At 40.7% G+C, this 22,482-nt stretch overlaps 1 protein-coding gene across 8 annotated transcripts in view; it reads left to right on the top strand.

The window, feature by feature from the left end:
• The window catches only part of LOC138111503 (cytosolic phospholipase A2 epsilon-like), a 36,043-nt gene extending 13,737 nt beyond the window's left edge, over positions 1-22,306 (top strand). For 2 of the 8 annotated variants that reach the window (XM_069017418.1, XM_069017417.1), the window contains exons 3-20: positions 1,054-1,190; positions 4,513-4,644; positions 5,734-5,774; positions 6,212-6,254; positions 6,994-7,057; positions 7,763-7,926; positions 8,187-8,279; positions 8,791-8,828; positions 9,448-9,583; positions 11,632-11,768; positions 12,240-12,462; positions 13,901-14,015; positions 14,529-14,666; positions 17,692-17,799; positions 18,706-18,897; positions 19,304-19,470; positions 20,623-20,809; positions 21,021-22,306. In XM_069017418.1, coding sequence (XP_068873519.1) covers positions 1,054-1,190; positions 4,513-4,644; positions 5,734-5,774; positions 6,212-6,254; positions 6,994-7,057; positions 7,763-7,926; positions 8,187-8,279; positions 8,791-8,828; positions 9,448-9,583; positions 11,632-11,768; positions 12,240-12,462; positions 13,901-14,015; positions 14,529-14,666; positions 17,692-17,799; positions 18,706-18,897; positions 19,304-19,470; positions 20,623-20,809; positions 21,021-21,229 — 2,324 coding nt within the window. In that variant the 3' untranslated portion in view covers positions 21,230-22,306. Of the gene's footprint in view, positions 1-1,053; positions 1,191-4,512; positions 4,645-5,733; positions 5,775-6,211; positions 6,255-6,993; positions 7,058-7,762; positions 7,927-8,186; positions 8,280-8,790; positions 8,829-9,447; positions 9,584-11,631; positions 11,769-12,239; positions 12,463-13,900; positions 14,016-14,528; positions 14,667-17,691; positions 17,800-18,705; positions 18,898-19,022; positions 19,110-19,303; positions 19,471-20,622; positions 20,810-21,020 lie in introns of those variants that run through there. The other 6 variants (XM_069017419.1, XM_069017421.1, XM_069017422.1 and 3 more) reach the window with 6 other exon arrangements.
• Positions 22,307-22,482: the final 176 nt, after the last annotated feature.

The raw sequence follows: 22,482 nt of genomic DNA, 5'->3' as shown, positions 1-22,482 counted from the left end.
TTAGCAGTATCAGAGAGATTCCTAACCACCACCAAATACTCTACATACATCAGACTGACACACAGAAGGAAAGTTAGTTGCGCAGATATGCAAGTACCCAACCTGCCTCTCACCTGAAAACTCTGGCACCCCACAAGAGACAATTCATCAACACCCTGTGGCAGTGCCCAGCACACAGAGCAACCTGGTCTAGTGGGAGGTGCCCCTGCCCACAGCAGGGGGGTTGGAACTAAGTGGACTTTAAGATCCCTTCCAACCCAAGCCATTCTGTGATTCTGTGGTAGCTGTGATCACCAAGCTAGGTCTGGGTGTGGTTTCTGGGAGACAGAGCAAACCCAAAGTAACTGCTGTGTATTAAGATTTAATGCCATTCTTGTAGCTAACTGTGTGACATTACCACCTTTATCTGTTAACTTACCACCTTTATCAGAAATTAGAATTTTCTTCTCTTTCAGGGGTCAGAATTTAAATCACAGTAAGATAAAAGTGCACCCCTATTTTTGCATATTGTTTTTCATGGTAAAGGGATGTGATCACGTGTTGGGTGAGACAGTCAGCTCATTACATGGACTGGATTACAGACATGTGGGGGCAGCAGACCAGATGGGGAAGATCCTCTGTACCCATACCCTTTTGAACTCTTCTGTTCCCCTCTCAAAAGCAAAGAACAAAGTCAGCCTCTTGTGTAAGTGCTCAAAGTAAGTCTTTTACCCTTGGAAAAGGTTCTTTTAAAATGTGTAGGCATTTTTCTTCTCTGTCACAGAAATCTCTTGAATTGCAACCAACAGGGGACGTAGCACTAACAGGTTTGTTAGTAAAACTAGTTCTGTGTACTCTTTTCTTACCAGTTGCTTGAATCTCCATTAATGACCCGAGATCCCACCTGCAGGAGGTAACAAATAGCAGTGAATGCTATTGAATAAGGAGCTGTCAGAAAACTTACAGAAACAACACCTCCTTTTTGCAATGTGCTGTATATATTCAGTGCTATAAGGCTATGCTTTAAGATATTTGTGGTAATTTGTTAGTTACAACACATCTTTTTAAATACAGTTAGCCAAACTGATTGCTATGTAAGCCTGTCCTTGCCCACTGCTTCCCCGGAGACTGTCCGGACCAAAACCATTAAGAACTGCAAAGATCCAGTGTGGAATGAAACATTTTGCTTCAGGATCCAGAGCCAAGTAAAGGTAAGATGCAGAGTGTGCTTGTTTTTCTTTTGGGGCAGAGATGTCATTGTGTGATCAATACTTAGGGTAAAATAGAAATAAATATGTGTGAAGGACTACAGGGATATGGTTTAAGGGATTTGGAGTAGAATGTAGCAGCAAAATTAAATTTAATTTTCTGATACATTAAAAAAACCCAAGATATTTCATAACTATTCATATAGTGTTCTTTCGCTTTTTGCTCCCCTCCCCTCCCCTCCCCTCCCCTCCCCTCCCCTCCCCTCCCCTCCCCTCCCCTCCCCTCCCCTCCCCTCCCCTCCCCTCCCCTCCCCTCCCTTTTTTCATCACTGCTTTTCAAGAAAAAATGTGAAAATTTCAGGGTAGATTGAATTGTGAAAATATACATATGAGCTAGGTAGTGAAAGCATCACAGGGCTTTACTCTTTTACTATTCCTTTATAATGACCAGAAATACAAAAAAGTCACAAAGCAACAGTTGAAGTTTGAAAAGAGAACTTGATGAACTTTTATCATGATGATGAATGTTAAAGCTTAAGAAGATTTGCGAGTCCCATTATCTTCTCCCTCCAAAAGACAGCATCAACATCAGGGTTTAGGAATCCACAAAGATAAGTGGTAGGCCAAGTGAACCAAGCTTACTTCACACCAGGGGCAATCAGTCTCTGCTTTACAGCTTGCACCGTTCATTTCCTAGTGCTGGTGCCAGATCAGGACTCTCTCAAGTGACAAATCAGCAGGCCAGTCCCCTGGCTCTCTCAAGCATTGATAAATTCCTCCAAAAGAGCATTCAGAGTAGCTCAATGTGCTGCAATACCACAGGGTCTCCAGTGAACAATCCCTCTTGCCTTTGACTGCAGCAGTTTCCCATGGTAGGTGTTCTCAGGCTTTCTTCCACTGTTAGGTGGTACTGGCCTTGCTTGGTATAGCTTTCAGCTTTCACATGTCTGCCCATTTGTGGCCTACAGCCAGTGCTTTCCCTGCAAACCTAAAAGAATTCTGACTTCTTTCAAAATGACAGTGAGGCACAATTTCATGAAGCCCTGAAGGTTTATCAGAGAGGTGAAAGGCAAGGGACAAACATCTCAGCATGGGAACAAACACTGATCTGCAACTCTTGCACACGAGCACCTGCTCCTCCTGAAAGGATTTTAAAAACTGCAACACCACATAGAACAGCTAAAAAAATATCTTGGCCGCAGAAGCTGCTTGAACTAGTCCTTCAGGGAGTAGTGTTTGGGAAGACCTTATGTCTACTTTCAGTAAATTTGCAGCAGGAGACAAGACATGTGGCATTAGCTGCAGTAATTTTCAGTGTGTGGCAACAGCAGCATGGTGGTGGTGGCTGTGGCTTGAGTGTGGGCTGCAAAAATGTATCCTGGGGATCTGGGACAGCTAAAGCTCAGCAGTTAAGGCAAGGCTCTCGCAGGTTTCTCTGTACACACTGCAATTCCTCTTGCTCATTAGCCTCTGAGCAGAACCAGAGTCTGCTGGTCTGGTTATTTTCTCCTTTCCTGTCTTGTGTTTTGTTGAAGTATTAATCTTCCCAAATCCTGGTAGCCAGAGCTCAGTAAAACCACATCATACACTCCCATTGGGGAAGAAAAGACCAGTTTGGGCATGTTTGTGCTGGTTCTCACCAGGAACAACAGTGTTTACTGACAGGCATTTGTTTTGATGAATGTCTCACACACAGTTGGCTAGAAAGGGCTTCCCAGGCTTGCACTGTGGGCACAACTCCCACAGCTGCAGGAGGGTTGACCCTTCCCAGAGCTGGTGGCACACAGCCCTGCCAAGGGCTGGCTCTGCTCCTTACCTGGCTCCCAGTGATGCTGCTCTCATATCCTCTGTCAGGAGAGATAGATACCGTGAACTGCCCAGACACCCCTGGCTGCTTCCCACACAGCATCCCAGTGGCACAGCCAGAGATCTCCCTTGGCCAGCCAGCACCCTGTGCATACCTCTCCTGGCTGGCTGGGAGTAACTGGGACTTCGAATCAGTTGGTCACTCAGAAAATAAGTCAGTCATTTTAGCCAGATAAGGACATTCTCTTGCAGTATCACAGCAAGGTAAATTGATCTGCTCTTCAGTGCAAGCCCGCCTTCTACTAGCTGCAGACCATTGCTTTTAAGCATATCACCTCCATCACCGTCCATAATCCTTTACAAGCTATTTATGGCTAGCCTGTAAACCAAGTTGCTGTGGCTGTTTGTCTCTGCCTCTTGACAATATGTTTCTATTAGCAAGTGCCATGGACAGGGCTGACCACAGAGCGATGCATTTACATAGGTGGCCTTATAGATCAGCAGTATTTCTGTCTTCGGACAATAAATTGCAAACTCAAGGTCATTTGCCATCTGGAGTGTCTTCCTTTCAGTGTATTTGTCTAGTCAATAACTCATCACATTTAGGTATGGACCTTTCTGAGACACATTATGAACGTCTAAGACAGCAAAGTTCATGCACTCACTCTGTTTTATCTGTGTGTTTGTGTGGAGACCATGAGCCTAACTGTGTGTCTTTAATAAACATCAAGCCTCTTAGCAAGTTCCAGTTAAATCTGATGCGTAAGTAAGAATCGGAGATAAGCGCTCCCTGTAATTTACATGAAAATGAGCTGCTGAATACATTGAGGGAGGCCTGAATTATTGCCCCACTGAGAAAACAGCAGTTAAAGTTCACTTGCTCAGCACTCTGGGAGGCATCTCTGAGCCAGCCCATGTCCAGCTACCAATCAGGCACAGGAGAGGTTGTTACCCTCTCCTGTCCATCCAAACAGACACATGACAGGGGAGAGAAAAGAGGAGATTTATTTAGTGGGATTTGTGCAATTTAACAAAAGCATATCCCTTTCTGTAGATTCCATGGTAATTATCTGCATGTGATCTGTTTAATAATTTACAGGATAAAATTATGCAACCATGAAGTAATTATATGGTGCATCCTAATGTATTTTAATTGCTGCTAATATCCAACGATTTCTTATTCTATCAACAGCAACAAAGTCCTGACCACTAGAAGGTTTCCTACAATTCAAAGAAAACTGGTGACCTCAAACCAAATTAGAGGCCAAACATGTTTTTCAATATTCAGTGATTCTACTAGCCTTGTTCATTTAATTTACTTTGCAGGACCATTCAGCAACAAACCCAACTCTGTGTTAAGTTCAGTATATCTTTCTTCCTCTCTGCATGGATGCAAAGTTGCACATGCTCTCTCACTTCTCCCCATCCTTTCTCTGTTTTCCTTAACATGCTGAGCACATCATCTTGTGCCTCTGTAAGGTCTCAAAATAGGATCCTCATTCTGTACCTCTGTTCACAGAATGTTCTTGAGATGAAAGTCTATGATGAAAATGCAGTCACTAAAGATGAGCTCCTCTTCACTGTTCTCCTTGATATTGCTAAAATCCAGCTTGGAGAAACTGTTCACTTGACATTTCAGCTAAATCCAAAGGTGAGTGATAAAACTGCCTTGGCCACAGGAAGAAAATACGTTTTTTGGTATTACCTCCTAAGTAAGTTCTTTTAAAGCAATTGTAGGTAGGAGAGCTTGTTTCCTCTTGGTATGCACTTCATATACCCTGTAAAGAACCTTCCAAACCTTAATCAGCAAAGTAGACAAGGACATGATCCTGAAGGATTTTGCTAGCTCATCAAACTTCTTAACAGGTGTTTTTTTTCTGACACCAGAGTTGCTTTTTTCCCCTCTTTCTTGACTCTGTTGCTCAAATAGGTTTTGTTGGACATACAAAACTTGGTCACCATTGCACAAAGTTTCTCTGTTAGAATTTCCTTTTCTGGCACAAGCACTTAGGAGTCTGGGCATACTCTAGCACAGATGTTACTGTATTCACTGATTCCTTGCCCTGTGATTCTTTTGAACATACCTGAAAATAAACCCAAAGATCCATACTGAGGTGCTAAAACCAGTTGATAGCCAGTTGCTCAAACTGTTTCATTATTTCAGTGTGCCTGAATACATCCATGATGACTTCAATGTGGGACGTGGGTATTCAATTTAGATACTTCTATAGATTTGCTATTTCACTGACTTGTCTTATAGGGGGTATGTGGGTATTCAGCTCCACAGTGCTTTCGGCAGGCAGTCTACCTTAACTTGTCTGGGCACTGGTCAATGTACTGTCCATGTTATAGGAGTCCTTTTGATCAGAAGAATTGAGAATGCCCTCTTCTATACAGCAGTATCAATCCTCTGATAACATTATACAGTAAAACTCCAAGCCTTTAGACAGGCTTAAGCCAACAGTTATTGCAGGACTTAGGACTGCCTGCCCTTCTACTCTTCCTCACCACCAAACAGAACAGGGCAGTTGGCCCAGGGACTGATGGTTAACAAAGGAGGGAGAAGACTTCCAAAATCACTCTAACTCAAATGCTTTCTCTCCTCGCACTATACCTTGGAGTAGGAAGGAAATTTGATTTGATTGAAGAACTCTTTCAGGAGCCAGAATAATAACTGACAACCATAGCCAATGAGAAAGAAAATTAATTCATATGCTTATAACAAATTAATCTTTTACAGACACAGGAGATGCTAGAGGTTGAGTTTACATCGGAGAGCATGTGAGTAACATCCACATGGAACTGTAGAAGTGTCCCTTTGCAAGGAGTCAAACACATGCTAGCATTAATATAATATAGTTTAAAATGCTCAGCACAACAGCAAGAGCTAGTGTTGGTGAAGTTAGTTGCATATTGGCTAAAACTCTGTCTTCCTTATCTACCAAGAATCATCCTAGTTATTAATTTATCCTATTACTTGCTGGAAGAGGGAAGATAATAAGAACTGCAGTCATCATACTTATCACAACTATTGTTTACCATTTTCATTAAAAAAAAAAGGGAAAACACATTTCAGATGTCTCACATTTCAGATCAGTGACATGTTTGAGACTATGCTGGACAAGACAAACATCAAGGAAAGCATTTTTCCTTGGTGTTAATTTAAGGATGTATTTAGGTGATACTAGTTCTGACTGCATTTTTTTTTTCTCTTTCAGTCCAGTCCCTCCTGAAAAGCTTGTGACTAATGGTGTATTAGTGGTAATTTTAAACTATTGCTCTTTTATCTTTTTTTTCATGATAGTGATGGGAATCGTGAATGTGGCAGGTGCCCCAACACCTCACTGCAGGCAGGGCTGAAGGGGAGGGAGATGGGGGTCAGACACAGGTAGCCATCCTGTTGCGCTGATCCCTGTGGGAGGATGTGTTAGGAAAGAACGTGCACAGTCATTTGGGATGCCCAGAAACCTGTTCACCACCACAGGCTGGTATCAAGCCTATTGACAAAGCCTGAAGTAGTCTTTCACTGACTTACTGCTGCTGTGTCATTCCTTTGGGGAACTTCTTTTGTACTCCCTCATGGCCATCCTGTTTTCCCCACTTCCACAGGATGATATGGAAGTTTCTTTCTCAGCTGCTTTCTCATTATTTAGAGGAGTTGCACTTGACTGTCCAGCTTCACCAAAGCAGGGTGGCAAGGACAGCCCCGTGATTTGGTCAACCCATCAGTTTACCCTCAGGAGGTCTCAGCACACTCCCACTGCTCCTGTGTTATTTCCCTCCTCTTCCCAGTCCTGTCCAAAACCACCACCATTTTTCTTTCAGTTGAAACCTGTCACATCTTCAGAGTGCCAAAATCTTTCTCTTATCAGCCTAACAAACACAGGGTGGACTGTTTTCCAGATCCCAGGGACTCGGGTGACCAGACAGGTAGCAGTGAAGTGACTTGATATTGCATGTTTTATATACTTTAATCTCTCATTGTTCATCCCTGCTACAGTCTCGTGAAATTTCCTGCTTGGAAGTCCTGGTGGACAACAGATGGACAAAGAAAGAACCTTCAGGTTAGACCCCAAAGTAGAAACAAAACCCCCCTTATTTTATGGTTAACTGATTTTTCCTCGGTTGGTTGGTTTGGGGGGGGTTCTTTTTTTAGGGTTCTTTGGGGTTTTTTTTTGGTTTTTTTTTGTTTTTTTTTCCTTGTTGTTGTTGTTTGTTGGTTTTTTGTTTGTTTTTTTTTTTTTTTTGCTTGTGGTTTGTTTTGTTTTGTCATTTTCATATCTGGTATTTTCCTACTTTGTTCTTACAATTAGAGGACAGGAACTGGGTGATTAGGAGTGTATACACAGGTTCACAGATCCAACACAGTGTGTCTGTGCTAACTAACTGTAAAAACTGGACTTTGAAATTAAAGGGAATGATTAGAATGACAATGAATCTTATAAATGCTGTAAAGTAGAAGTAAATATATATTTCTCTCTCAACTTACATTTTGTCCAATTTGCCTGTATGTCTGATTTTTTTAAAACATCTACTGCAACTTTATAAGCTTTTTGGGGTTTTGTGGTTTGTTTTTGATTTGCTTGTCTGCTTTTCTTCTCCTCCTATTTCTTGTAATGTTCTCTTGTTGGATAAATAGAGTTTGGAAGCTTTTAAGCATTGTGGAAGGGTTTATATATAAATTTCTGAAAGACCATTTAGTGTTCCATTTCTGGGATCATAGTCACTAATTTCTCTGTATATTTTTGATGTTTGGATTCTTTTTTCAGAAAAAGACTTCTTGTTTTCAGTGAAGGGATCGTACGAGAAGAGCCAGACCCTGTCGCTGGGCTCCTTCTGGCAACCTGTGAAGCCCCTGAACTTCCATTACATCAAGTACAGCCTGTCAGAGCTGTGCATGGCTCTAGCAGAGAAGAAGCCTCATTTCTGCTCGGTATGTGGTCATTAGCTTGAGCAAGCACAGTAAACTCATGGTTTTCTACACTCGACTGAGGCAAATAGAAAGAGTTTGTATTTTTAATTAAGAGCTACTTCAGCTCTGAAACAGCATTGTTACCTCTAAGACATACAAATATTAGATGCCAACTTGAATACTGCTGGACAAGGATCCCATTTGAAAAAAGTAAGTTGGAGACAGTGCTTTTTTATGGTGTATACGTGAAATATTTTTCTACATCATAATTTATTTTTCAGTGTACTTCAGGTGAAGAGAAAAAAGATTGCCATGCATCCCTCATTATTCCTCTGGATTCACTTCCATTCAGTGAGAAGGTGGAAGTAGCAAAGGTGATTGATACAAACTTCTTAGAATAAATATTAAGCTATAGACTAATGATCAATGGGCATGAGTTAATTAGATCCATGTGAAGTAGGGGTTTATATATATAACTGTTAGTGCCCTTTGATTCCTAACAATTTCTAGCATTATAGACATGTACATTTTCATATGAACCAAACAGAAAAGAAAAATCACAGCCAAACACATGACAAAGGGATTTCTGTGATCACCTGGGGGACTAATGCAAATCAGAGCAAATGTAAATGATGAGGCAGAATGGAACACACTGGCAGAGCTGGTGTTGGATTTTGCTGCATACTGCTCTCTTTATCTTTAGTATAAAACAATATAAAGAAAATAAAGTGGACTTGGAGAAGTTTTAAGATTTAGATGGATTCTCTGATTCTTATGGCTTTGTAGCTTAATGTTGCTTTTAGAAAAAGAGAAGGCTTTCAGAGCTGATGGTAAAGAAAGAACATAACGTAATCTCCAGTGCTTATATTGTGGTTTTTTTCCTAGGATGAGACAATCAATTTACATGTGAAGTCAAATGACTGGTAAGAAATTCTGTCTTCAGGCTTTGTGGTTGTGAAAAAAAGATGCTTTTTTGCCTTCTTACCTATTTCTGTATCTAAGGGAGAAAGTATTTTGTCAATTATTATATTTACCTATTCACCCTATGGTCATTACCCATGTCCAGAAGCTGGTTAACTCTGTGCTAGGTGAATTTTCCTGTTATGCTGCTATATAGGAGCTCAGTTTAGATGGGGAGAATAATGTTTTTCTGGTTGCAACATCTGTAGAGCTATATATTTAGAAAAAGATGTGTTTACACTTCACTTTCCTTACTTGTGAAGTAAGGAAATTATAAAATCTGGAGGTCCTGAGGCAAGAAATCCTAAATAGTCCACTGTTTATAGTATCCATATATGGATTGCAGTATTTATGTTAAACACTTCCTGAAAATTATTGTAGTAATAAAGAATATTTCTTTCTGTAAGATTTTGCTTTTTGCATTTTATCAGCCTTTTCTCTACTTTATCTATACCATCTGTGATGTGCTTTTGTGGGGCCAGAGTAGCAGCTTTTCTAAGCCTAATAATAGAGTTGCAACTTGTAAGCAGACATTAATTTTAAGATTGTGCACACCCTATTTAACCCTGGACTTTGTTTGAGGTCCAGAAACTTAGATGCTCGCTTGGAATTTGATCTGTGTACGGAGGAGAAAAATTTCCTACAGAAAAGGAAGAAGTTTGTGGCTTCTGCTCTGAAAAAAGCACTACATTTAGAGCAAGACCTACAAGATCATGAGGTATGGGGAAGCACCACAGGGACTGTAACATGCTGTGTAACAAGAATATGTTATGTTCATAGCCTTTTGCATATTGTTTCTTAACTAGCCCTGATACATTCATTGCACCATGTAAAGCATTTTCTACATTTTGTACTTTAGATGAAGCAATGTGAGAGCTAGGGTTGTATCTCTTGCGTGTATCCTCTTGATACACATTTTTCCAGAAAACATAATGCTATAAATCAGCATTTGTTCTCTATTTCTTTTTCATCTGTGCATTATAGACCTGGTTAGTCTGACTGTTTTAGCTGATCATTCAGTCACCAAGACCCCATAAGGTATTTTATATTATCAGATTTTTGGAGGGACAAAATCTAACAATTGAAGTGATGCATAATACTGGCTGATGAGAAGGCGTCTTATTATAGACTCTGTCCTCTGGTGCTCATCATCTCAGCTGTAGTTCCTCAAATAGAACAAAGACATTCAACATTTTTTCTCTCATCTGCTTGTCTGAGTTAGGGTTTGTAATGTCCATGCTGGCATGGGGATGGTTGGTGCTTTAGGGAGGGAGAATGGTCTGTGATCAGGAACTTGAGAAAGGAAGAACCAACTTGAGAGTTTGTGGGATATGCCCAGCCCTTGCCCTGGAGGGATCTCTGCTGAGACGAGAGATTTCGCAATCGCCCAGCAGGACTCCCTGAAAAGGCAGCCACTTCTTGGTCATGGCGAGGAAAAGTGGACCCACAATCCTTTGAGAGACACTATGCAGATCCTTCTGTAACCCACTGGTCTGTCCCAGACCCTCTGTAACCCATTGGTCCCCTGCTGATCCCCTGTATCCCTATAAAAGGGAGCCCCCTAGCTCTGTGAGGGAGAGAGCTTGTCCCTGGCTTTCCCCTTCGCCGGAGGGAACCAACAATAAATCTACCTCTGTGCGGAACCAGCCACACGGGCCTTCTCGTCTCTCTCTGGTCTGGCTTGGCCTGGAGGATGCCCTGCAGAGCTGAGCTGGAATCACGAGCTGAGAATCACTAAAGAGCTGATAACCTCTGCAAGGGCCCCTCTGCCAGCAGCTGAGGGGAGACACCGGGCCTCGGGAAGGCGATTCCTTTCGGGACCATCTCTCCGGACCAGTCACCTCTTCCTGGGTCAGAGCCACTGACCCCACCACCAGCTGTAATAAGAGTTGGTTAATTTTTTCTCACCTGTATTTTCTCCTTTGTCCAGGACAGGTGGGCCAAAGGCATATTCGGTAATACATGACAGCATGGTTCTAGACATTATAAATGATATCCCTGCTCACAAACTGATAATATTACTACATTGTTTCTTACTGGCACAGTAATTTCTTAAGTATAATAATTTTTAGGGGAAGTACTTCTAAGTATTATTTTCAAATTTTCCACCAAGAGAATATTTCCTTATAGTCAGGTAAATCCAAATCAGAATACTTTGCTTTGACCTGAAATGTTCAATTTGAATAAGGAAACTGTTGAGTATTTCTTTGATGCAATTTCCTGGAAATGTGTGTGGAAAATGTCAATTGGATCATCTTCTCTCAGTGGGCTCCTTAGAGAAATTTGTCTTCCGGTAACATAATTTACATTTCCATACAATTTGGCTTCATCACTGCAATTATATACTCTAGGTACTTTGTAGGAAATGTAATCTAGCTATTATGCTTGACTTACAGAGAGGATAAGCTCTGCTCATTATCAAAACAGAGCTCTCATGAGATATTTTGCTAAGGACAATGCAGTGTAATATTGAAATGCCTTGAAACAATAAGTTTTGAGCTGCTTTGATAAGCCAGCATGTAAGAATTTACAATGAAAAATGATTGATTTTTATCAAAATCCTCAAAATCCTCAAAATCAGTTAGTTACTTTTTTTTTTTTCCTGTGCAAAATACACAGTTTTCATTTGTTTTTCTTCCCTGCCTGGGGAAATGGTGAAATGTTGGAATTTTTTGTGGGACTGAAATACTACATTTCACTCAGCTCTGATCACTTGTGCTGGTAAACAAAGTGTTGCTTACCACGGCTGTGTTGATGATTAAACAGGTACCAGTTGTAGCAGTGATGACAACAGGAGGTGGCACTCGGGCACTGACATCTCTGTTAGGCAACCTGTTGGGTCTTCAAAAGTTGGGTCTCTTGGATGCTATTTCATACATCACTGGGTCATCTGGTTCAACATGGTAAGGAGATCCTGAACATGACTCATCACCTCTATAGTCTGCTGTGTGAGATATTTCTTCTCTTTATTTTGGTAAAGAAAGGCACACTGCTTCAGTCTCAAGGTTTCTTTATTGCTGCATTAGGAGCACATTGCCCTAGCCAGTGTATGGCCTAGGTGCTGCCTACAGGGACCAAGATTTTCCTTGATTCTTTGTTTCAGGTCCAGGATCTTTCCTACAGAGTCACCTGGGTGCAAATCACATCCTTGTGCATAAACCTTAGTAGCAAGGAGGGGCTTTTTGCAAGTCCTCATGCTTCACTAGTGATTTTGGAAAGTCCTCTAAATCAAAAAATCTTTTACATAATAAACTAAGCCCAAAAGATGCTTTTAAAGAACCTCAGCTAGTTAATTTGATGTGGACCTTAAATCTAAGTCTGAAAAGTGAAAGTTTCTCTAGCATATGACAATGCACTTCCTTTCTTTTCCCCAGGACTTTGTCACATTTGTATCAGAGTGCTGACTGGTCGCAGAAGGATCTATCAAGACCGATTGGTGAAGTCCGCAGACATATGACCAAGTGCAAGCTAAGCTGCTTTTCCCTGGAAAGCTTGAAATACTATGCAAAAGAGCTAAAACTGCGGAAGCAAGAAGGATACCAGATCTCTAGTGTTGATTTTTGGGGGCTTCTGCTGGAAAAAGCATTAGATGATGGGGTAGTGTTTTCCCTACATTTTCTCTAACAGCTACTGAATACTATTGTATGGAAAATGAACCTCCAAGGACAAATGCCTGAGAGCATGCCAGCATTATCCAGCAGATGATTTCTGCTTACTAACAAAGGGGTTTTAGAATTGTTAAGGTTAGAAAAGACCTTTGTGTCCATCCATGATCACTATCATGTTCACCACTAACCCATGTCCTCAGGTGCCACATCTACACAAGTTTATAGATCATGATTCCACCACTCCCCTGGGGAACCTGTTCCAATGCTGACCAGCCTTTCAATGAAGAAATTTTTCCTAATATTCAATTTAAACCTCTTCAAGCACAACTTGAGTCCATTTCCTCTTGTCTTATCATTTGTTACTTGGAAGAAGAGACCAATCCCCACTTGTCTACAACCTCCTTTCAGGGAGTTGTAGAGATTGATAGGGACTCCCCTGAGCCTCCTTTTCTTCAGGCTAAACAACCCCAGCTCCTTCAGCTGCTCCTTGTAAGACTTTTTCTCCAGATCCTTTCCCAGCTCCATTGCCTTTGCTCCATGTCCTTCTCTGGACATGCTCCAGCACCTCAATTTCTTTCTTGTAGTGAGGGGCCCAAAACTGGACAGAGCACTTGAGGTGTGGTCCCACCAGTGCCAAGTACAGGGGGTCAATCACTGCCCTGGTCCTGCTGGCCACACTAGTGCTGATCCAGACCAGGATGCCATTGGCCTTCTTGGCCACCTGGGTGCACACTGGATCATGTTCAGCCACTGTTGACCAGCATCCCCAGGTCCTTTTCTGCTGAGCAGCTTTCCAGCCTCCTTCCCCCAGCCTGTAGGACTGCCTGGGGTTATTGTGACCCAAGTGCAGGTCCTAGCCCTTGGCCTTATTGAACCTCATATGATTTGCCTTGGCCTGTTGATCCAGCCTGTCCAGATCCCCCTGCAGAGCCTTCCTGCTCTCCAGCAGATCAACACTCCCACCCAGTTTAGTGTTGTCTGCAAACTTGTTGAGAGTTTTATCCCCATGTGTCTCTTAATGCATAATTAGCAGCCAAGGGGCTTCTGTAGACCAGAAAACCTATGTCTCCTTCTTCAAGTATGAGTACCTGAGTACCTAACTAAAGAGCCATACTGTTGGTTTATTTTCCTGTGTTCATCCCTGTGAGAACTTAAATTTCCATGTAAAGTGGATGTATTTATGAGAAAGAACAGGAGACCATTTTTTAAAAAAGTGTCCTACAGCTGTACCTGTAATTAAATAAGCCTATGTAGATATGTAAATGTTTAGATCACTCCTTGGTTAAAAAAATGTTTGGACACAAAATGAGTCTAGAGAATGATGAAATTAAGAGGGAAACAGGTATGTATTTTGCTGTATTTTGGAAGTCATAGAGTATGCCAAGAGGGTCCCTTGATTTTGCTCTTTGTCTTTTATCAATTCACAGAAAAATAACCACAAACTCTCAGATGAGCAACAGGCATTGAGTCAGGGTCAAAATCCCCTACCTATCTACATGATCCTCAACATCAAAGAAGATTACAGCCTTTCAGAGTTCAAAGGTGATGGCAAAAATGGGCTCATTTGGTGTTTAAACTATCTGCATTATCAAGACTTCAACCTCTTGTACAGCTGACCCATAGCATTAATTAACAGTTTCTTTTCCTCCGTAACTTCCTTTTCCATTTCCAGACTTTGTGCCTAGGTTATGGGAGGAATTCATCTTCTATGGGGCAGGAGAAATCTTGGGGAAGTGTTTAAGGACATCCAAGGTAGTCACAAGCCTTAGCTCCACATGTGGGGTAACGTAGGCTGACCCCTCTTCATATAAACTTCACTTATGTTCTCTCTGGAGAGGGTCATTGGAAAGTTTTGAATGAACAACACTGTAAAACATTACTGAGTGAGTGGCTGACACCAGCTGAATGATAACTCCCTACCCCGAGGAAGGCCAGTCTGTGGTCATCTTGCAGATAGGGCTTATCCTGCAGCTGCCTTTTTGCCTTTTTATAGCTCTGCCAGCAGGGAAGTAGGGATAGGATTGAGATTTAAAAGTTTGCTTTATGTCTCTGCAGAATGGGTGGAGTTCACCCCTTATGAGGTTGGGTTCCTAAAATATGGTGCCTTCATTCGTGCAGAGGATTTTGGCAGTGAGTTCTTTGTGGGTCGCCTGATGAGGAAACTTCCTGAGTCCCGAATCTGCTTCATGAAAGGTGATGTGCTGCATTGCAAAAATTTGAATTGCATTAAAATGTGTTTTATTTTTAATATAATAGAAACCCTGCATATTACAACCAGTGCCCTGCATCATGCATTGGACTGAAACCAATTTTACACCAGGGTGTTCTCACCTCTGATTGAATTCCTTAGACAATGGAGATGGGCTAAAAGTACTGAGAGGAAATTTCAAATCACACTATTCATTGTTGCTTTTGTCTTGAATAGTGATGCTCATCCCTGAAGTTTCAGGGCTGCTTGAAGAGGTTAGGTTCATTTTGAACCAACCAGCAGCAGAGTTCCACGTGAAAACTTTGTATTTTGAAACTGATCTTACAATCAAATTTGTCTATGAATGGCATGATCTGAGAAGCCAAAGTAATGTTGTTACTGAGTTTATTACAAAATACGGCAATTTAGAGTAGTTTTGTGAACTGCTACTGACACTTTTTTCAAGTTTAATAGTATTCTAAATCCTTTTTAATTTTGCTACCATGACAAATCATTAAAATTTATCATTCTTAATTCAGTAAATAGAATAGCATCCAGTAATATATGAAAAATAGCTTTCCAGTTTTTATTCAATTGTTTTAATTTTGCTTAATACTGGAACTCTCTACTACAACCCTTGTATGTTGGTTCTCTGGGGTAAAGTTTCTGCAGACAAGTCTGTCTGCTCTTAAACAGATGTTTGACATGTAAATGAGCATAAGACACAACAGGACACCAAGGATACGGGTCAAAAGTTGTTAATTTCTAAGGTGACAAATCCATGCAACCAGCAACACCACATGGTACTCCTTATTTGGTGTTCAGAGAAGCTGTGAATGTCTGTATTATGCAGGAGGAGTCCAGAATCATATTGTTCAAAACATGAGATAATAGTTAGGCATAAGAAAGAAAAGACTGTGCTTAGTCACACAAGCACTAAATCTCACAGCTTTATTAGCTGTGCTAAGAGCTTTTAGTGATTTCATGTGTTAAGGAAAGAGAAGTCTGAGAGAAAAGACTCAAGAAAACACGGGATCCAAGAGTATGAATAGAACTGCAAATGGCAGGAGAAATTCATGCAAGGTAAATCCCACTGGTGGCTCTGAAACCCAGTACTACAGATGCAGCCACCAGGACTAGAAATCCCAAATCCAGGAGCTTGCGATGCTGGAGAATATGCTGAAGAAGAGATACCTTCATTCTTCCCTTTTTCTTTTACTCTTCCATTAAGCACTCTGTTAGAGGTAGGTCACAGAGCTAGGTGAGACTACAGAGCCTTCTTCTGAGAATGTTGTGCCTCTGTTGCAGTTCCTCAGTAGCAGTGGGGTAGTGTGTTCATACCGGAGGTGGCCAGGTAGCAAGCACACCCAACATGTCCAGCCTGCGCTGAGCTCTGTTCTCAGCCTTAGTGCCTGAGCCTGGTGATCCCGCAGCCACGGGTGTGTCCTTGAAAAGGATAAGGTGGCGAGTTAAAGCAATGTTGCCATCTAGTGATGCCACATGCAATGCCCTCTTGGGTTACTGTTAAAATGTACTGTTAGTTACAGCATGATAGTTCAAGGATAAAAGCAAGGTGTCATTCGCGGGGAGATGAAAGGCCTTTTGTAAGAGCAGTGGCTAGAGCTGGAAAGACTGGATGAGCTTATGGGGATACAAGACCCTCATGTTTCCAGAAGAAAGTCTGGGGTGCATGAGAGCTTGTCTGCTCTTTTCAACTCTGTCAGCCTAGTGAAAGACACCATCCCTCTTCACAGTTCTTATTTCAGCCAATATAGGTACAAAGAAAATTCAGTGCAAGAGGTTAGGGCAACACTGCTATATAATTATAAACAAGTTCTGAGGACACAACAGTGTTTGAAACATATTAAAATGCAGGAACAGCGTGTTACTCCCAGGGCTGAGGGAACAGGAAGTTACAGAGTGAAAAGACACCAAGAGAAGACAGGAGAAACCAGAGGAGTTGCCTTCTCACAGCAGAGTTGGACAGAAGCTTCTCAAGCTGCTGGGAGATAAGGTTTTCTTGACAGAAACTGGCCAGTAATTATGTGCAAATGAACTCTGGTAGCCAGCTAACTGTAAATCCAGAGAGCCCCCACTGATTTCTTGGTTATGCATTTCTAACATATCTTAAGTGAGTCTATTCTTACAAGGACTTCCTGTGAAGCAGAAGGCCTTTGGCTTTCTGTCCCACTCTAGAAACACGCCAGGTTTAAAAGGGAACTGTATTTCTGTTAATAATTTATGGGATGAATAACTATTTTATTGTGTAACTCAAATTATTGCATCCTGTACAATGTATGGCTTTTGCAAATCTTTCACTGGTAGAGATTTTCAAGACAAAGCACAGCACTGCCTACTCTGATCAAGTTCCTCTTGTTGCCTGTGACAGAGCCATGGAGGAAGAGATACTTTTCAAGATCCAAGGGACTTTTGAAGATTTCTGCACTGTGGAAACATTTTTAGATGTTCTTTTACCTGGGATGGCAAAAGTGGGAGAAAGACTGTAGGAATGAGAACAACAAATAGGAGAAGAGTCTCCTTCAAAAGTCCTTGTGCAAAGTGAAATCATAGAGGGACAGCAAAGACGTCTTGTATTAGAGGACTTTGCTGCAGACTGTCCCAAACTGTGGTCTAACCATTTGATTCTTGACTGTCTAGGAGCAGCAGCCAAACCTTTAACTGAGTATCCATTTGCATATGACATATTTTGTGGAGCAGACCCTTGTTTTATAGGAAATGGCATGGTTTTGCTTACTTATGACAGTTGATTATAGGATGGAAAATGTTGGTTTGTATGTGGCAATGAATTACAGTGGCTGAAGGCCTCACACAATGTTTTAAACTATTTAGGCTCCTCCTTGAGGACAGAATGCTAGTTGCTGAAATGAACTTCATATAGTTTTGGTAATAATTTGGAAACCTTGAGGCTTTCCAATACCCCTTGCAAAGCTGAGAAATTATTTTTTTTAAAGGGATGTTTTCCATTAAAATGTTTCTGAAGAAGTTTCCCTGTTCTCTACCATTGCACAGGCCTATGGAGCAATGTCTTTTCATACAACCTCTTGGATGCCTGGCATTCGTCAGATCCTACACAAAGGCGCTCACTGAGGTGTACCCAACACAGCACTGTTGATATTGGTTAGTTATGTTTCTGTTTTACCTGTTGCCTCATAAATCCAGAGGTTTTATGTTGTCAGCTGTATCTAACTAGGTTTCCCCTCTGAATTTATTTGCAGCAATATTATTTCCATTAATCTCTCTTAGACTGAATTTATGCAAATATAAAACTACTGAAGGTTTTAAACAGACTGTCTTTGCCAGGGGCCCTTCAGCAAACCTCTATGTTGTAACAAACACCCCAGTGCTGTATTCTGTGTCTGCCTCAGCAGCTGGTACTTTTCATACATTGTTATTGAAGACCTGGATATATCAATTACGTGCAACTCCATTTCAATTTTCTTTGCTCTTGTTGCAAACCTGTCTTTTTCTAAGAGGCCTTGGTTGTTCTTCCTGTGTTCAAAGTCAGTTAGTGAGTTTGGTTTATGGGTTTCTATCACTTTCTCCATGGAAGTGTTGCAAAGCCCTAAGCTCAATAAATGCCTGTGATAAAAAGTCATTAGCCCTCTTTGCCAATCTCATGAGGTGCTGTTTAGCACAACTCTTTTTCTCTGCTCTTTTATGGATGTCTAAGTGTCCTGACAGCTTTCCCTTTCTCTTTTTTTGCAAAGCTGATTTTTATTAATTTTGAAAGGAACAGGTCCAGATTCTGACCTTCACACAGGGAATCAATCTGTGAGTTCTATCAAAAGAGTAGATCACTTTTTCCAGCTTTAGCAAGTTTGTTGCCACTCTGTTTCTCATGGAATATGCTTTATTGAAGATTGATTTTCTTCTTATTCCTATTTTGACATCGATTTATTTGTATGCTGCAATGCCTTATTAGGATCTTCTTTTCCCTAGCTAATATGAGATGTCTTCTGTTATTTTAAGTATTGCAAAGAATTGTATCAAAACAACAATTTTTTCACCTCCTCTATCTTTCAGGAGAAGAGCCTTCTCCATCAGACAGGAGACATGAGTTGGAGACTTACTTGGTCACCCCTGAATGTGGCATCATGGGCATCATTCGGCGGATCCTGACGGAGCGGGTGTTGGTTTCAAAGTTCTACAACTTCCTGAAGGGGTTCCAGCTGCACAACGAATACCTTCAGAGCAAAAACTTCTGTATATGGAAAGGTAAACATCCTTGAATGTAATTTTTTACCTTCTTAGATGGTTGGTGTTTTCATCAGTAAAGAGAAGGCAGAGGATGAATGTTTGGAAATGGATATTTCAAGATTAACTATTTAAATTTCATGCAGTTAAATCAGCTTCAGGAATTCCCTTGACTCCAGGACAAGAAAACTACTTCTCATTTGGGGTGGAAGAATAGCAACATGAGAAATGAAGGAACTCTTTCTACATTGAAAAGGTCATTCTTTTATGTGTGAAGGCTGAACTTCTGTAGTGTGTCAGGGTCTTGGAAAGTAAATGTAATGGAGAGCCAAGAGGCATTTTTTTCCCCAATTTTTCCTTATTAGTCAAACAACAGATATACTGTTTCTTCAGTGAATCACTCATCATAACAAATATTTCCTTCTAGATACCGTACTAGAGAATTTCCCCAACCAGCTGACAGAAACAGCAGAGTTCATGTGCCTGGCAGACACGGCAGGATACATCGATATAAGCTATCCACCGCTCATGAGGCCAGAGAGGAAAGTGGATGTTGTCCTGCACTTAAACTATTCTTCTGGATCACAGACCTCGGTGTGAAAAACACTCGATTTTCTTTGATAAACAACTGCTGCCTTTTAGCTCTCCTTAACTCCTAAAGATTTAGAATAATTTATGTAGAATAAACTGATTCTGGGAGAAAAGGATCCTTGGTCTACAGCTCCCTATGCAGATGGCTAGGTCTTGCAAGTGATGCTGGTAAATCCCCTGAGAACAGACGTACTATCAGATTTCTAAATATTTTATTTGAATTAACCCTCTAACAGCTAAATGCTAGACCTGTGTGCTCCTGTGATCTCCATTTGGCTATCCAGACTACACTCATATGGCATGTTTATCTGGTACTAGTTACCACCACTGATGAACTCATTTTGGTTGTGTTGTGATATTCATATAAAGTTATCTACATGCAGTATAATTAGGAAAAATTTGTCCAGCTGTCTTTAGAACAGTAACTGGATTTTTTTGTCATCGTTCAGAATTGTGGAAAAGAATTGTCCTTTGACAATCTGCTGTTTCAAATGCCAGCTAATAACCTGGTCTATAATTCCTGTTACTAGATATGGATAAGGCAGAAATTTTTGAAGACTAAAATTTTTATACGTGCCAACCAGACTCAGGAAGAAAAATCATATTTTCAAAAATTGCTAACACACCTGCAAGGTTAACATTCCAGTTAAGGTGATGTTTGCTCCCAGATCACTGTTTGCTTACATCACTTTTCAGAACCATCCTAAGGCATCTAAGACAGAGGCTTTTAAATACTTTATGCCAAATCAAAAGAATATTTGTAATTTTGCATTTAAAAACTTCACTATTTCAGATTCTTGTCCATTCCACTTGTTTCAGGATTTTCTTCAGAAGAGATGTATTTCTGTATCATAAGCTGCTAGGCCACCCTTCCCATAATCATGGACATTTTACTTATCTTGTAGATAAAGGCTAATGAGGAGAAGGTAGAACAATAATCAGGAGTGCAAGGTGGAGACTTGAGTCTTGAATCGTTGTTCTGTTAATAGCTAGTAGTTAATATCTCACATAAGAGACAAGGACAGAAGAGATACTGATAGCGAACCCTGCTCCCATATCTTTGTGAAGATCTTTCAATGGATGCATTGTACATTAGGAAAAGTGGTGGCATGTGGCAGAATTTCTGACCTTTTCTTTTCTTTTGTCTGAATTCAGCCTTTGGAGGAAGCCTCCAAATACTTTAAAAAGCAGGGAATCCCATTTCCCAAAATCCACATGAGTGAAGAAGAGAAGAAAAATCTAAAGGAGTGCTACATCTTTGAAGACACAGAGACTCCAGAGGCACCGACTGTGGTGTTTTTCCCCCTGGTGAATGACTCCTTCAGAAAATACAAAGAACCTGGTAAGACATAGGATGATCCTCCCACCACCTGGCAGCCCTTTGGCTTTGGGATGGGAGACATGGTGTAGCGTGATCTTCTCCCTCCCCTGCTGTGCCTCCCATGGGAGAGAATTGCAAATGCCAAGGGAGCAAGGAGTAACGTTGTGCCCCACCTGGAAAGTGGGAGGTATCTATATCTATACCCCACTGATGATTTTTCTTTCTTTGTCAGGTGTGGAGCGCAGCCCTGATGAGTTGGCGCAGGGTAACGTGGATGTTTCCACCATTTTTTCCCCCTACTGCTTAAACAGCTTTACCTACACAGGGGAGGAGTTTGACAAGCTGATAGAACTGACCAGCTACAACATTCAGAACAACCAACATCTCATCCTTCAGGCTTTGAATTCAGCCATAGAGCAGAAGCGACAGCACAAAAAATAAACATTCTCCTGAGTTTCAGAAAGAAATCTGCATGATTTGTTTTGGTTTGGGTTTTTTTTTTTGATTCTTCTCTAGAGAAGAATCAAGACCTGTCTGTAAACGAGCACAGTAGACTGTGGAAAGTACAGACTTGTCTCAGCCTGTGGCTCCTCTCTACCACATGGTAGAGAGATCAAACAATCAAACAAAATAATGATTAGACTTGTGCTTTATTTATGTTGGGTTTCACTGCCAGTGAACTTTTTTTCATGTATATACATGTATATGAAGTAAATTGAAGATCAGGAAAGATGAGGTTTATTGAGAAGTTCTTAAATGCATGAATCTGGGACAGTAGTACAAATTCCTTCCAAATTTGTTATACTACTAGAAGTTGTATGTGAAGTAAAGACAAATGAGCTATGGATATTTAATTTATTTCAAATCTAGTGCAGCAGGAAAATACATAATAAATGTGGACAATTTCAAAGAACATGAAATCTACACTTTCCTATAATGTCAGCAAGAAATTTTGCTAGAAATAACCTGCCAAGCGAAGGATAAAAGAAAATCTGAGACTTCACATGAAAAATACACATTTTCTATACTTCTGAATTTAGAAGTTTTATTACACCAGCAGTATGTAGTTTTTGAAAATCTCTTGGAAATGACTGTTTCAAGCCATACTGTGAATCGGGATCAGCTCTTCCAGTGCAGGTATAACTATCTAATCCAGGGTTCTACTTTTCAGTGAACATTCATGGTATTTAGAGGATCCAGCTCAGTATCCACATCCTGTTAATTTCAGTGGTTTTCATAGTATTTCTTGTTATTATAAGATGGGATGCTGTGAGAATTAAAACATCAAAAGCGGGGAGAGAGATTTTGTGGTCAGAAGGCAAGCAAAGTGCTTTACACTGATATCCATGGGTAATTCATGGGTAATCACATGACTTTGTCAGCCCCTGCCTGTCTAAAAACAACATAGGATATACGCAAGTACTATAAATAGCACAAGGTAATTTGTTGAAACTGTTTCTTTTTGAGTTGAAGACCAAAATAATTACTTGTTTTAGAAAAGATTTTAATAAGACAAATACTATGTAAACCTGTTTCATTACAACAAATATCCTAATCTAAAATAAAAAGATACAATGCTTAAGTCAGTATCAGTTGCCCTTAATCACTTCAGATTTAAATAAAACAAAGCAGCTTGTCTGTGCTGAAGTAACATGTATTGGCAAACACAGAGCTATGAATAATGTATCATAGCC

The sequence above is a fragment of the Aphelocoma coerulescens genome, chromosome 5 (assembly GCF_041296385.1).
Source record: "Aphelocoma coerulescens isolate FSJ_1873_10779 chromosome 5, UR_Acoe_1.0, whole genome shotgun sequence".
Lineage (NCBI taxonomy): Eukaryota > Metazoa > Chordata > Aves > Passeriformes > Corvidae > Aphelocoma > Aphelocoma coerulescens.
The sequence above is the reverse complement of the archived record's forward strand: the minus strand, read 5'-3'. Positions and strand labels throughout refer to the sequence as shown.